Raw genomic sequence first — 14,625 nt, forward strand, 5'->3', positions numbered from 1 at the left:
TCGGTCCTCTTCTCCATGTAGAATCCTTGGGGTACCTGTGAAAAAAATTATTCTCACATAATCCAGTGTAGAATCAGACCTTTGTATAATCCACGTACTTGGCAAAATAATAAAACGGAAATCCGACCACGCACTGAAAGGGGTCCCATGTTTACACATGGGACCCCTTTCCCCGACTGCCAGGACCCCCCCTGACTCCTGTCAAAGAGGGTCCCTTCAGCCAATCAGGGATCGCCACGTCGTGGCACTCTCCTGATTGGCTGTGTGCTCCTGCAGTGTCTGTGAGGCAGCACACGGCACAGATACAATGTAGCGCCTATGCGCTCCATTGTAGCCAATGGTGGGAACTTTGCGGTCAGCGGTGAGGTTACTTTCGGTCACTTGATTACTTTCGGTTACTTGATTTAAGGGGTTCCCACTCCTCCAGGGTACCCCGGCCAGGGGTGACTAGTTGGGTATGTAATGCCAGGGCCGCAGGGACCAGTATAAAAGTGTCCCCCGGCTGTGGCATTATGTACCTGGCTAGTGGAGCCCGGTGCTGGTCTAAAAAATACGGGGGACCCCTACGCTTTTTGTCCCCCGTATTTTTGGAACCAGGACCAGGCGCAGAGCCCGGTGCTGGTTGATTAAATATGGGGGAACCCCTGTCATTTTTTCCCCCATATTTTTTCAACCAGGACCGGCTCAAAGAGCCCGAGGCTGGTTGTGCTTAGGAGGGGGGACCCTACGCAATTTTTTTCAGATTTTTTAAGACATTAATCAACTTTTTATTGTACACAATGAAGCCCTGCACGGATCTCACAGATCCGGCCAGGATTCCTTGTGTTTTGTCAGGCAGTGTTTTACTCATCACTCCCGTAAAACACTGCCTGATATTACGAATCACATCGACATCGGAAAAAACGATTGTGCAAATCTCGGCAGCTTAGTGAATGATCATATCAGGATTCAAAAAGTTGCAGTAAAATGCACCCGATACCATTCGAGTTCAAACACCCTTCAAAACGGCCAAAACACGAATCTTTGTAAATATACCCCTGTGTTTTCCAGGCCTATTTCTAGGTCATTAATAAATATGTTGAACAGCAGTGGCCCGAGTATGGACCCCTGTCGTATTCCGCTGAAAACCGGTGTCCAGCTTGAGGACTTCCCGTTGACCACTACTCGCTGTACCCTGTTTTCCAGCCAGTTGCTTATCCATGTACAAACAGTATTTCCTAGGCCAAGCTCTTTTAATTTGATGATTAATCTCCTGTGAGGCACTGTATCAAAGGTACACCTGCTCTTTAATGCAAATATCTAATCAAACAATCATATTGCAGCAACATAATGCATACATGGTCAAGAGGTCCAGTTATTGTCAAAACCAAACACCAGAATGGAGACAGCTAAGTCACTCTTATCATGGAATGATTGTTGTTTCAAGACTAGGTGATTTGAGTATGTCAGGAACTACTGATCTGGGATGTTCAGGAACTACAGTCTACAGAAAATTGTGGGCAAAAGCAAAAAGCATCTAGTGAGCCGCAGTACTGTGGAGAAAAACTCCCTTGTTAATGAGCAAGTACAGAGGAGAGTAGTCAAACTGGTTCAAACTGACAGCGAGCTTACAGTACCTCAAATAACTGCATGTATGCAAAAAAACTCTCTCTAAATGTACAGCACATAGACCCTTGACGTTAATGGGCTACAGTAGCAGAAGACTAGGCTCCTCTCCTATACAAGGGGAAAATAGTATCCTCCTGTCTGCTAAGAACAGGAATCTTCGCTGGACCCTGTGTATTCCCTTATCCTCTACCCATCTTCCAGTGGCTACTTCCAGCAGGATAACATGTCACAAACACACAACCTCTCAAGCTGGTTCCACGAACATGACAGTGGCCCCCAACGTTACCAGATCGAGAGCTAATAGAGCACCTCTGGGTTTTGGTGGTACAGAAGATTTACAGTGTTAACGTGCAGCAAAAAATCTGCAACTGGGCGATGGCATTGTCACTATAAACCAGGCACTCTAGGACTATTTCCAGCACATTGTTGAATCCATTCCACAAATAATTGAGGCAGTTCTGGAGGCAAAGGGGGGCCCCACCTAGTAATAGAAATGTTTAACTAATACAGTAGGGAAAATCAATAAGAAGCAAGGGGATGTAGCTCGGAGGATGAGTTCCCGGAGTTATTCAGTTGACTACATTGTGTCAAGCACTTAAGTCAGGAGATGCCTGGGGCTTAGTCACGGTAGACTGCATTTCCAACTTAAGTGCTGGGCACAATGCTGTTACCACAGGTGGTAACTCTAGGACTACCCCTGAGGCAATACTAAGCGCCCATTTCTGCTCGCACCTCAGGAGGGTGCAAGCAGAAATCTGCTAGTCATGGATTTACAGCGTAGCAATTCAATATCTCTGGGCACTCATCCTGGGAGCTACATCCCCTCGCTTCTAATTGAATTCCCCCCATAGTGGCTACTGATTCTATGTACAAATATTTCCCTATATTAAATTGCAAAATTGTAAGGGTACACTTTTTTAAATATCCATCTCTAGGAGTTTAAGTACCAAAGTTAGACTGGTAAGCCAAAACTATAAAATGAAGGAAATAGCAAGTTGAATTTATAGTGAGAAATCAAAATCACTTCTTCTTTTGACAGGTCAAGTTTTGTTGGATAAAAATCCAGGCCTTACCTCTGTTGTCAATAAAACGAACATAATTGATTCAACATACAGAAACTTTCAGATGGAGTTACTAGCCGGGGAAGAAACCATGATGACGAAGGTTTGTGGAATTTATCACACTTGTGCAAATTTGTACATAGGTAAACAGTGTATAGGAGCATCATGGGGGACTAAAGACACTTCTTGACAGTATATATCACAGGCTGCGTATTACTGGAGTTCATGATGAACTGAAATTATATCCCCAATGCTTCCTTTTGGTAGCCGCCATGTAAGGTGGGACTCCTACACAGTGGGCAACAAATCTTTTCCAGCTTTTTGTATGAGATCTCATCGGTACATTTAGGATAAGCTTCAGTTGTGGGATATCTATGAATAAGAGCTGCAGCAGATGTTAGGTTGAGACTGTAAAATGTTATCATAGCATCAATGTTCATATCTGAAAATGTCAGGGGGTCATTTCACATTTTGAACGTTAATTTTCATGGATTAAAACAACCTGATATTCTACTGCAGCTATGCTTACAGGTAGTGTTCACTCCAGCGGACGGGCAGGGCGCGCGTCCGTTAGGGGCATGGCAGTGGAAATAGGGGGCGTGCCCACTTGCACGTAATGCAAGTGGGCGGGTCAGTACACAGACGGGGGCGTGGGCGGACGGCGCCGTCACTGTTGGGGGCGTGCCCAGCACCTACGGAGGTGCAGGGCTTCCCCCAAGCTCTCTGACAGCGTGAATGGATGCCGCGCGCATGCGCGCAGCATTTTTACACGCTGAGAGGGGCAGAAAGCGTCCGGCTGTTTTAGCAGGGCGCCGCAGAAAGGGCAGGGCGGGTTTTGCCCTTAAAAAAAATCGGGCAGGCGCTACAACAGCCTAGAGTGAACACTACTTACAGGTATTACTTCTCCCAATCATGGGTTCCAAAAAGTTGAGACTGAATTTGAGTTACAAACTCAAATTTAAATTCCAGTGTAAAAAAATAACTGAATACATTTGCACCCCTTGTATTGCAACATGGTTACATAAATACAAAGTTAAAGACGCTCCTCCCTCTTATCATAGTACTCTGCTACAGAGCAGTAAAAGAGAGAATGGTGGGTTTATCTCTATAGCAGTGGTTCCCAAACTCGGTCCTCAAGCACCCTCAACAGTTCTTGTTTTCCAGGTCACCTAGCAGGTGCACAGGTGTATTCATTACTCACTGACATTTTAAAAGATCCCCATGTGGAGCTAATTATTTCACTTGTGATTCTGGGAGGAGCCCTGGAAATTGTGAACGGTTGGGGGTCCTTGAGGACTGATACGGTTTTCACAGTTTTCTAGAGCATTTGTCGAGGAAGATTTAGGCGTATGAAACATTAATTTCTCTGACGTCCTAGTGGATGCTGGGGACTCCGAAAGGACCATGGGGAATAGCGGCTCCGCAGGAGACTGGGCACAAAAGTAAAAGCTTTAGGACTACCTGGTGTGCACTGGCTCCTCCCCCTATGACCCTCCTCCAAGCCTCAGTTAGATTTTTGTGCCCTAACGAGAAGGGTGCTCACTAGGTGGCTCTCCTGAGCTGCTTAGTAAAAAGTTTAAGTATAGGTTTTTTATTTTCAGTGAGTCCTGCTGGCAACAGGTTCACTGCACCGAGGGACTAAGGGGAGAAGAAGCGAACTCACCTGCGTGCAGAGTGGATTGGGCTTCTTAGGCTACTGGACATTAGCTCCAGAGGGACGATCACAGGCCCAGCCATGGATGGGTCCCAGAGCCGCGCCGCCGGCCCCCTTACAGAGCCAGAAGACTGAAGAGGTCCGGAAAATCGGCGGCAGAAGACGTCCTGTCTTCAATAAGGTAGCGCACAGCACCGCAGCTGTGCGCCATTGCTCTCAGCACACTTCACACTCCGGTCACTGAGGGTGCAGGGCGCTGGGGGGGGGCGCCCTGAGACGCAATAAAAACACCTTATATGGCAAAAAATACATCACATATAGCTCCTGGGCTATATGGATGCATTTAACCCCTGCCTATTTTTCCTTAAAAAAGCGGGAGAAAGGCCGCCGAGAAGGGGGCGGAGCCTATCTCCTCAGTACACTGGCGCCATTTTTCCTCACAGCTCCGTTGGAGGGAAGCTCCCTGACTCTCCCCTGCAGTCCTGCACTACAGAAACAGGGTAAAACAAGAGAGGGGGGGCACTAATTTGGCAGATAAATCTATACAGCAGCTATATAAGGGAAAAACACTTATATAAGGTTATCCCTGTATATATATAGCGCTCTGGTGTGTGCTGGCAAACTCTCCCTCTGTCTCCCCAAAGGGCTAGTGGGGTCCTGTCCTCTATCAGAGCATTCCCTGTGTGTGTGCTGTGTGTCGGTACGTTGTGTCGACATGTATGAGGAGGAAAATGGTATGGAGGCGGAGCAATTGCCTGTAATAGTGATGTCACCCCCTAGGGAGTCGACACCTGACTGGATGGTCTTATGGAAGGAATTACGTGATAGTGTCAGCACTTTACAAAAGACTGTTGACGACATGAGACAGCCGGCAAATCCGTTATTACCTGTACAGGCGTCTCAAACACCGTCAGGGGCTCTAAAGCGCCCGTTACCTCAGATGGTCGACACAGACCCAGACACTGACTCCAGTGTCGACGGTGAGGAAACAAACGCATTTTCCAGTAGGGCCACACGTTACATGATCACGGCAATGAAGGAGGTTTTGAACATTTCTGATACTACAAGTACCACAAAAAAGGGTATTATGTGGGGTGTGAAAAAACTACCCGTAGTTTCTCTGACGTCCTAGTGGATGCTGGGAACTCCGTAAGGACCATGGGGAATAGCGGCTCCGCAGGAGTCTGGGCACATCTAAAGAAAGCTTTAGGATCACCTGGTGTGCACTGGCTCCTCCCCCTATGACCCTCCTCCAAGCCTCAGTTAGATCTCTGTGCCCGAACGAGAAGGGTGCACACTAGGGGCTCTCCTGAGCTCTTTGTGAAAGTTTTAGTTTAGGTTTATTATTTTCAGTGAGACCTGCTGGCAACAGGCTCACTGCATCGAGGGACTAAGGGGAGAAGAAGCGAACTCACCTGCGTGCAGAGTGGATTGGGCTTCTTGGCTACTGGACATTAGCTCCAGAGGGACGATCACAGGTTCAGCCTGGATGGGTCCCGGAGCCGCGCCGCCGGCCCCCTTACAGAGCCAGAAGAGCGAAGAGGTCCGGAAAATCGGCGGCAGAAGACGATCCTGTCTTCAGATAAGGTAGCGCACAGCACCGCAGCTGTGCGCCATTGCTCTCAGCACACTTCACACTCCGGTCACTGAGGGTGCAGGGCGCTGGGGGGGCAGCGCCCTGAGACTCAATAAATCGATAAAAACCTTATATGGCTAAAATAAATGCATCACATATAACTCCTGGGCTATATGGATGCATTTAACCCCTGCCAAAACATACAGAAAAACGGATGATAAGGACGCCGAGAAAGGGGCGGAGCCTATCTCCTCAGCACACTGGCGCCATTTTCCCTCACAGCTCAGTTGGAGGGAAGCTCCCTGGCTCTCCCCTGCAGTCACTACACTACAGAAAGGGGTTAAAAAAGAGAGGGGGGCACAAATTAGGCGCAGTATAAACAATACAGCAGCTATAAAGGGAAAAACACTTATATAAGGTTATCCCTGTATATATATAGCGCTCTGGTGTGTGCTGGCAAACTCTCCCTCTGTCTCCCCAAAGGGCTAGTGGGGTCCTGTCCTCTATCAGAGCATTCCCTGTGTGTGTGCTGTGTGTCGGTACGTTTGTGTCGACATGTATGAGGAGAAAAATGATGTGGAGACGGAGTAGAGTGTCTGTAATAGTGTTGTCACCCCCTAGGGGGTCGACACCTGAGTGGATGTACTGTTGAAATTGCATGACAGTGTCAACTTTGTATTAAAGAAGCTTGTGCATATCCAGACGTCTCATACAGGGGCTCTAAAGCGCCCGTTACCTCAGATACAGACGCCGACACGGATACGGACTCCTGTGTCGACGGTGAAGAGACAACCGTGATTTCCAATAGGGCCACACATTGCATGATTGAGGCAATGGAAAATGTTTACACTTTTCTGATAATATGAATACCACCAAAAAAAGGGGTATTATGTTTGGTGAGGAAAAACTTCCTGTAGTTTTCCTGAATCTGAGAAATAAAATGAGGTGTGTGATGATGCGTGGGTTTCCCCCCGATAACAATTGATAATTTCTAAAAAGTTATTGGCAGTATACCTTTTCCCGCCAGAGGTTAGGGTGCGTTGGGAAACACCCCCTAGGGGGGATAAGGCGCTCACACGCTTGTAAGAACAAGGGCTCTATCCTCTCCTGAGATGGCCGCCCTTAAGGATCCTGCTGATAGAAAGCAGGAGGGTATCCTAAAATGTATTTACACACATACTGGTGTTATACTGCGACCAGCAATCGCCTCAGCCTGGATGTGCAGTGCTGGGTTGGCGTGGTCGGATTCCCTGACTGGAAATATTGATATCCTAGATAAGGACAGTATATTATTGCCTATAGAGCAATTAAAAGATGCATTTCTATATATGCATGATGCACAGCGGAATATTTGCCGACTGGCATCAAGTATAAGTGCGTTGTCCAATTCTACCAGTCAAGTGGTCAGGTGATGCGGATTCCAAACGGCATTTGGAAGTATTGCCTTAAAAAAAAGGGGATGTACCCCTGGTCGCCTCTCAAAATAAGACGCCGTATTATCAGGCGCAGTCCTGGTTGGCAAGCGGACAAAAGGGTTCCTCTTTTCTGCACGTGACAGAGGGAGAGGAAAATGGCTGCAGAGATCAGCCAGTTCCCAGGAACAGAAACCCTTTTCTGCCTCTGCCAAGCCCTCAGTATGACGCTAGGGCTTTACAAGTTCAGGCACGGTGGGGGCCCGTTCTCAATGAATTTCAGTGCGCAGTGGGCTCACTCGCAAGTAGACCCCTGGATCCTTCAGGTAATATTTTCAGGGGTACAAATTGGAATTCGAGACGTATTCCCCTCGCCGTTTCCAAAAGTCTGTTTTACCGACGTCTCCCGCTTACAGGGAGGCAGTTTTGGAAGCCATTCACAAGCTGTATTCCCAGCAGGTGATAATTAAGGTACCCCTCCTGCAACAGGGAACGGGGTATTATTCCACACTATTGTGGTACCGAAGCCAGACGGCTCGGTGAGACCGATTTTAAAATCTAAAATCTAAAATCTTTGAACACTTACATACAGAGGTTCAAATTCAAAATTGAGTCACTCAGAGCAGTGATTGCAAACCTGGAAGAAGGGGACTACATGATGTCTCGGGACATCAAGGATGCTTACCTTCATGTCAAAATTTACCCTTCTCACCAAGGGTATCTCAGGTTATGGTACAGAACTGTCACTATCAGTTCAGACGCTGCCGTAGGGATGGTCCACGGCACCCCGGGTCTTTACTGAAGTAATGACCGAAATGATAATATTCCTTCGAAGGAAGGGAATTTTAGTTATCCTTTACTTGGACGATTCCCTGATAAGGGTAAGATCCAGGGAACAGTTGGAGATCGGTGTAGCACTATCTCAGGTAGTGTTGCGGCAGCACGATTGGATTCTCAATATTCCAAAATCGCAGCTGGTTCCGACGACTTGTCTTCTGTTCCTAGGGATGATCCTGGACACAGTCCAGAAAGAAGGTGTTTCTCCCGGAGGAGAAAGCCAGGGAGTTATCCGAGCTAGTCAGGAACCTCCTAAAACCGAACCAAGTCTCAGTGCATCAATGCACAAGGGTTCTGGGTAAAAATGGTGGCTTCCTACGAAGCAATCCCATTCGGCAGATTCCACGCAAGACTTTCCAGTGGAACCTACTGGACAAATGGTCCGGGTCGCATCTTCAGATGCATCAGCGGATAACCCTGTCACCAGGGACAAGGATATCCCTCCTGTGGTGGTTGCAGAGTGCTCATCTTCTAGAGGGCCGCAGATTCGGCATTCAGGACTGGGTCCTGGTGACCACGGATGCCAGCCTGCGAGGCTGGGGAGCAGTCACACAGGGAAGGAATATCCAGGGCTTATGGTCAAGCCTGGAGACATCACTTCACATAAATATCCTGAAGCTAAGGGCCATTTACAATGCTCTAAGCTTAGCAAGACCTCTGCTTCAAGGTCAGCCGGTGTTGATCCAGTCGGACAACATTACGGCAGTCACCCACGTAAACAGACAGGGTGCCACAAGAAGCAGGAGGGCAATGGCAGAAGCTGCAAGGATTCTTCGCTGGGCGAAAAACCATGTGATAGCACTGTCAGCAGTTTTCATTCCGGGAGTGGACAACTGGGAAGCAGATTTCCTCAGCACGACCTCCACCCGGGAGAGTAGGGACTTCACGCAGAAGTCTTCCACATGATTATAAACCGTTGGGAAAAACTCGACAGGTATTGCGCCAGGTCAAGGGACCCTCAGGCAATAGCTGTAGATGCTCTGGTAACACCGTGGGTGTACCAATCAGTGTATGGGTTCCCTCTTCTGCCTCTCATACCCAAGGTACTGAGATTGATAAGATGGAGAGGAGTAAGCACTATATTAGTGGCTCCGGATTGGCCAAGAAGGACTTGGTAACCGGAACTTCAAGAGATGCTCACGGCTGCGTTGACGGCATGGCGGTTGAACGCCGGATCCTGAAGGAAAAAGGCATTCCGGATGAAGTCATCCCTATCCTGATCAAGGCCGGGAAGGATGTAACCGCAAAATATTATCACTGCATTTGGCGAAAATATGTTGCGTGGTGCGAGGCCAGTAAGGCTCGACGGAGGAAATTCAACTGGGTCGATTCCTACATTTCCTGAAAACAGGAGTATCTATGGGCCTGAAATTTGGGTCCATTAAGGTTCAAATTTCGGCTCTGTCGATTTTCTTCCAAAAAAGAACTAGCTTCAGTCCCTGAAGTTCAGACGTTTGTTAAAGGGGTACTGCATATACAGCCTCCTTTTGTGCCTTCAGTGGCACTTTGGGATCTCAAGGTGGTTTTTGGGTTCCAAAAGTCACATTGGTTTGACCCACTTAAATCTGTGGAGTTAAAATATCTCACAAAAAAAGTGGTCATGCTGTTGGCTCTGGCCTGGGCCAGGCGCGTGTCAGAATTGGTGGCTTTATCCTGTAAAAGCCCTTATCTGATTTTCCATTCGGACAGGGCGGAATTGAGGACTCGTCCTCAGTTTCTCCCTAAGGTGGTTTCAGCGTTCACCTGAACCAAACCTATTGTGGTGCCTGCGGCTACTAGGGACTTGGAGGACTCCAAGTTGCTAGACGTTGTCAGGACCCGGAAAATATACCGTATATACTCGAGTATAAGTCGACCCGAATATAAGCCGAGATACCTAATTTTACCACAAAAAAATGGGAAAAATGACTGACTCGAGTATAAGCCTAGGGTGGGAAATGTACGGTGTCAGGGGTGTTCATGCTCAGGGTGTCATGCTCGTTGCCAGGGGTTTCATGCGGTAGGTGTTATGCTTGTTGCCAGGGGGTAATGCTTGTTGCTAGGGTTGTGCCCCCAGTGCCACATATACCCCCAGTAACAGATATCCCCCCACAGTGCCAGATAAAAACATGCTGCCGTTGCTTTGCCCCAAGTAGTTATGCCCCTTCTTTGCCCCCAGTAGTTGTGCCCCTCTTTCTTTGCCCCCAGTAGTTGTGCCCCCTTTCATTGCCCCCAGTAGTTGTGCCCCCTTTCATTGCCCCCAGTAGTTGTGCCTCCTTCTTTCTTTGCCCCCTGTTGCAGTGCCCCCTTCTTTCTTTGCCCCCTGTTGCAGTGCCCCCTTCTTTCTTTGCCCCCTGTTGCAGTGCCCCATTCTTTCTTTGCCCCCTGTTGCAGTGCCCCCTTCTTTCTTTGCCCCCTGTTGCAGTGCCCCCGTCGCCGCTTACAAACACACAAACACACACAAAAACAATACTTACCACTGCCCCGCTCCTGCTTCCCGACCGCTTCTTCTGCTGCTGCTCCGCTCCGTCCGTCCGCTCGCTCCGTCCGGCCGCACGCTCCGTCCGGCCGCCGCTCTGTGCGGCCGCCCGCTCCCCGGCACCCGATCATCTCTATGGGAGAGACGTCATGACGTCTCTCCCATAGCAACGCGCACAGACACTAGAGGTCAATAATGACCTCTAGTGTCTGTCCTGGAGCCGGCTGCAGCGGACGCCCACACAGCCCACGGCGTCTGCTGCAGCCATTGACTCGAGTATAAGCCGAGGGGGGCTTTTTCAGCACAGAAAAATGTGCTGAAAAAGTCGGCTTATACTCGAGTATATACGGTATGTTTCCAGGACGGCTGGAGTCAGGATATCTGACTCGCTGTTTATCCTGTATGCACCCAACTAGCTGGGTGCTCCTGCTTCTAAGCAGACTATTGCTCGTTGGATTTGTAGTACAATTCAGCTTGCACATTCTGTGGCAGGCCTGCCACAGCCAAAAAATCTGTAAATGCCCACTCCACAAGGAAGGTGGGCTCATCTTGGGCAGCTGCCCGAGGGGTCTCGGCTTTACAACTTTGCCGAGCAGTTACTTGGTCAGGAGCAAATACGTTTGTAAAATTCTACACATTTGATACCATGGCTGAGGAGGACCGGGAGTTCTCTCATTGGGTGCTGCAGAGTCATCCGCACTCTCCCGCCCGTTTGGGAGCTTTGGTATAATCCCCATGGTCCTTACGGAGTTCCCAGCATCCACTAGGACGTCAGAGAAAATAAGAATTTACTTACCGATAATTCTATTTCTCGTAGTCCGTAGTGGATGCTGGGCGCCCATCCCAAGTGCGGATTGTCTGCAATACTGGTACATAATTATTGTTACCAAAAAATTCGGGTTATTGCTGTAGTGAGCCATCTTTTCTAGAGGCTCCTCTATTATCATGCTGTTAACTGGGTTCAGATCACAAGTTGTACAGTGTGATTGGTGTGGCTGGTATGAGTCTTACCCGGGATTCAAAATCCTTCCTTATTGTGTACGCTCGTCCGGGCACAGTATCCTAACTGAGGCTTGGAGGAGGGTCATAGGGGGAGGAGCCAGTGCACACCAGGTGATCCTAAAGCTTTCTTTAGATGTGCCCAGACTCCTGCGGAGCCGCTATTCCCCATGGTCCTTACGGAGTTCCCAGCATCCACTACGGACTACGAGAAATATAATTATCGGTAAGTAAATTCTTATTTTTTCCTGAATCAGATGAATTAAATGAGGTGTGTGATGAAGCGTGGGTTTCCCCCGATAAAAAACTGCTAATTTCTAAAAAATTATTGGCATTATACCCTTTCCCGCCAGAGGTTAGGGCGCGTTGGGAAACACCCCCTAGGGTAGATAAGGCGCTCACACGCTTATCAAAACAAGTGGCGTTACCGTCTCCTGATACGGCCGCCCTCAAGGAACCAGCTGATAGGAAGCTGGAAAATATCCTAAAAAGTATATACACACATACTGGTATTATACTGCGACCAGCAATCGCCTCAGCCTGGATGTGCAGTGCTGGGGTGGCTTGGTCGGATTCCCTGACTGAAAATATTGATACCCTGGACAGGGACAGTATATTATTGACTATAGAGCATTTAAAGGATGCATTTCTATATATGCGAGATGCACAGAGGGATATTTGCACTCTGGCATCAAGAGTAAGTGCGCTGTCCATTTCTGCCAGAAGAGGGTTATGGACGCGACAGTGGTCAGGTGATGCGGATTCCAAACGGCATATGGAAGTATTGCCGTATAAAGGGGAGGAGTTATTTGGGGTCGGTCTATCGGACCTGGTGGCCACGGCAACGGCTGGGAAATCCACCTTTTTACCCCAGGTCACCTCTCAGCAGAAAAAGACACCGTCTTTTCAGGCTCAGTCCTTTCGTCCCCATAAGGGCAAGCGGGCAAAAGGCCACTCATATCTGCCCCGGGGCAGAGGAAGGGGAAAAAGACTGCAGCAGGCAGCCTCTTCCCAGGAACAGAAGCCCTCCCCCGCTTCTGCCAAGTCCTCAGCATGACGCTGGGGCCTTACAAGCGGACTCAGGCACGGTGGGGGCCCGTCTCAAGATTTTCAGCGCGCAGTGGGCTCACTCGCAAGTGGACCCCTGGATCCTGCAGGTAGTATCTCAGGGGTACAAATTGGGATTCGAGACGTCTCCCCCTCGCCGGTTCCTGAAGTCTGCTTTACCAACGTCTCCCTCCGACAGGGAGGCGGTATTGGAAGCCATTCACAAGCTGTATTCCCAGCAGGTGATAATCAAGGTACCCCTCCTACAACAGGGAAAGGGGTATTATTCCACGCTGTTTGTGGTACCGAAGCCGGACGGCTCGGTGAGACCTATTTTAAATCTGAAATCCTTGAACACTTACATACAAATGTTCAAATTCAAGATGGAGTCACTCAGAGCAGTGATAGCGAACCTGGAAGAAGGGGACTATATGGTGTCTCTGGACATCAAGGATGCTTACCTCCATGTCCCAATTTGCCCTTCTTACCAAGGGTACCTCAGGTTTGTGGTACAGAACTGTCACTATCAGTTTCAGACGCTGCCGTTTGGATTGTCCACGGCACCCCGGGTCTTTACCAAGGTAATGGCCGAAATGATGATTCTTCTTCGAAGAAAAGGCGTCTTAATTATCCCTTACTTGGACGATCTCCTGATAAGGGCAAGGTCCAGAGAACAGTTAGAGGTCGGAGTAGCACTATCTCAAGTAGTACTACGTCAGCACGGGTGGATTCTAAATATTCCAAAATCGCAGCTGATTCCGACAACACGTCTGCTGTTCCTAGGGATGATTCTGGACACAGTCCAGAAAAAGGTGTTTCTCCCGGAGGAGAAAGCCAGGGAGTTATCCGACCTAGTCAGGAACCTCCTAAAACCAGGCCAAGTGTCAGTGCATCAATGCACAAGGGTCCTGGGAAAAATGGTGGCTTCTTACGAAGCGATGCCATTTGGCAGATTCCACGCAAGAACTTTTCAGTGGGATCTGCTGGACAAATGGTCCGGATCGCATCTTCAAATGCATCAGCGGATAACCCTGTCTCCAAGGACAAGGGTGTCTCTCCTGTGGTGGTTACAGAGTGCTCATCTTCTAGAGGGCCGCAGATTCGGCATTCAGGACTGGGTCCTGGTGACCACGGATGCCAGCCTGAGAGGCTGGGGAGCAGTCACACAGGGAAGAAATTTCCAGGGCTTGTGGTCAAGCATGGAAACGTCACTTCACATAAATATCCTGGAACTAAGGGCCATTTACAATGCCCTAAGTCAGGCAAGGCCTCTGCTTCAGGGTCAGCCGGTGTTGATCCAGTCGGACAACATCACGGCAGTCGCCCACGTAAACAGACAGGGCGGCACAAGAAGCAGGAGGGCAATGACGGAAGTTGCAAGGATTCTTCGCTGGGCGGAAAATCATGTGATAGCACTGTCAGCAGTGTTCATTCCGGGAGTGGACAACTGGGAAGCAGACTTCCTCAGCAGACACGACCTCCACCCGGGGGAGTGGGGACTTCACCCAGAAGTCTTCCACATGATTGTGAACCATTGGGAAAAACCAAAGGTGGACATGATGGCGTCCCGCCTCAACAAAAAACTGGACAGATATTGCGCCAGGTCAAGGGACCCTCAGGCAATAGCTGTGGACGCTCTGGTAACACCGTGGGTGTACCAGTCAGTGTATGTGTTCCCTCCTCTGCCTCTCATACCCAAGGTACTGAGAATCATAAGAAGGAGAGGAGTAAGGACTATACTCGTGGCTCCGGATTGGCCAAGAAGGACTTGGTACCCGGAACTTCAAGAGATGCTCACGGAGGACCCGTGGCCTCTACCTCTAAGAAAGGACCTGCTCCAGCAGGGACCCTGTCTGTTCCAAGACTTACCGCGGCTGCGTTTGACGGCATGGCGGTTGAACGCCGGATCCTGAAGGAAAAAGGCATTCCGGATGAAGTCATCCCTACCCTGATCAAAGCCAGGAAGGATGTAA

The 14,625-nt window shown here is 49.1% G+C and overlaps 1 protein-coding gene across 4 annotated transcripts in view; it reads left to right on the forward strand.

Annotated features, from left to right (window-relative positions):
- Positions 1 to 14,625, forward strand: part of TRMT5 (tRNA methyltransferase 5) — a 66,741-nt gene that overhangs the window by 18,962 nt on the left and 33,154 nt on the right. For all 4 annotated transcript variants that reach the window (XM_063947705.1, XM_063947706.1, XM_063947704.1 and 1 more), the window contains exon 3: positions 2,648 to 2,772. In XM_063947705.1, the coding sequence (XP_063803775.1) occupies positions 2,648 to 2,772 (125 nt within the window). The remainder of the gene's footprint in view (positions 1 to 2,647; positions 2,773 to 14,625) is intronic.

The sequence above is a fragment of the Pseudophryne corroboree genome, chromosome 12, assembly GCF_028390025.1.
Source record: "Pseudophryne corroboree isolate aPseCor3 chromosome 12, aPseCor3.hap2, whole genome shotgun sequence".
NCBI classification, from domain to species: domain Eukaryota; kingdom Metazoa; phylum Chordata; class Amphibia; order Anura; family Myobatrachidae; genus Pseudophryne; species Pseudophryne corroboree.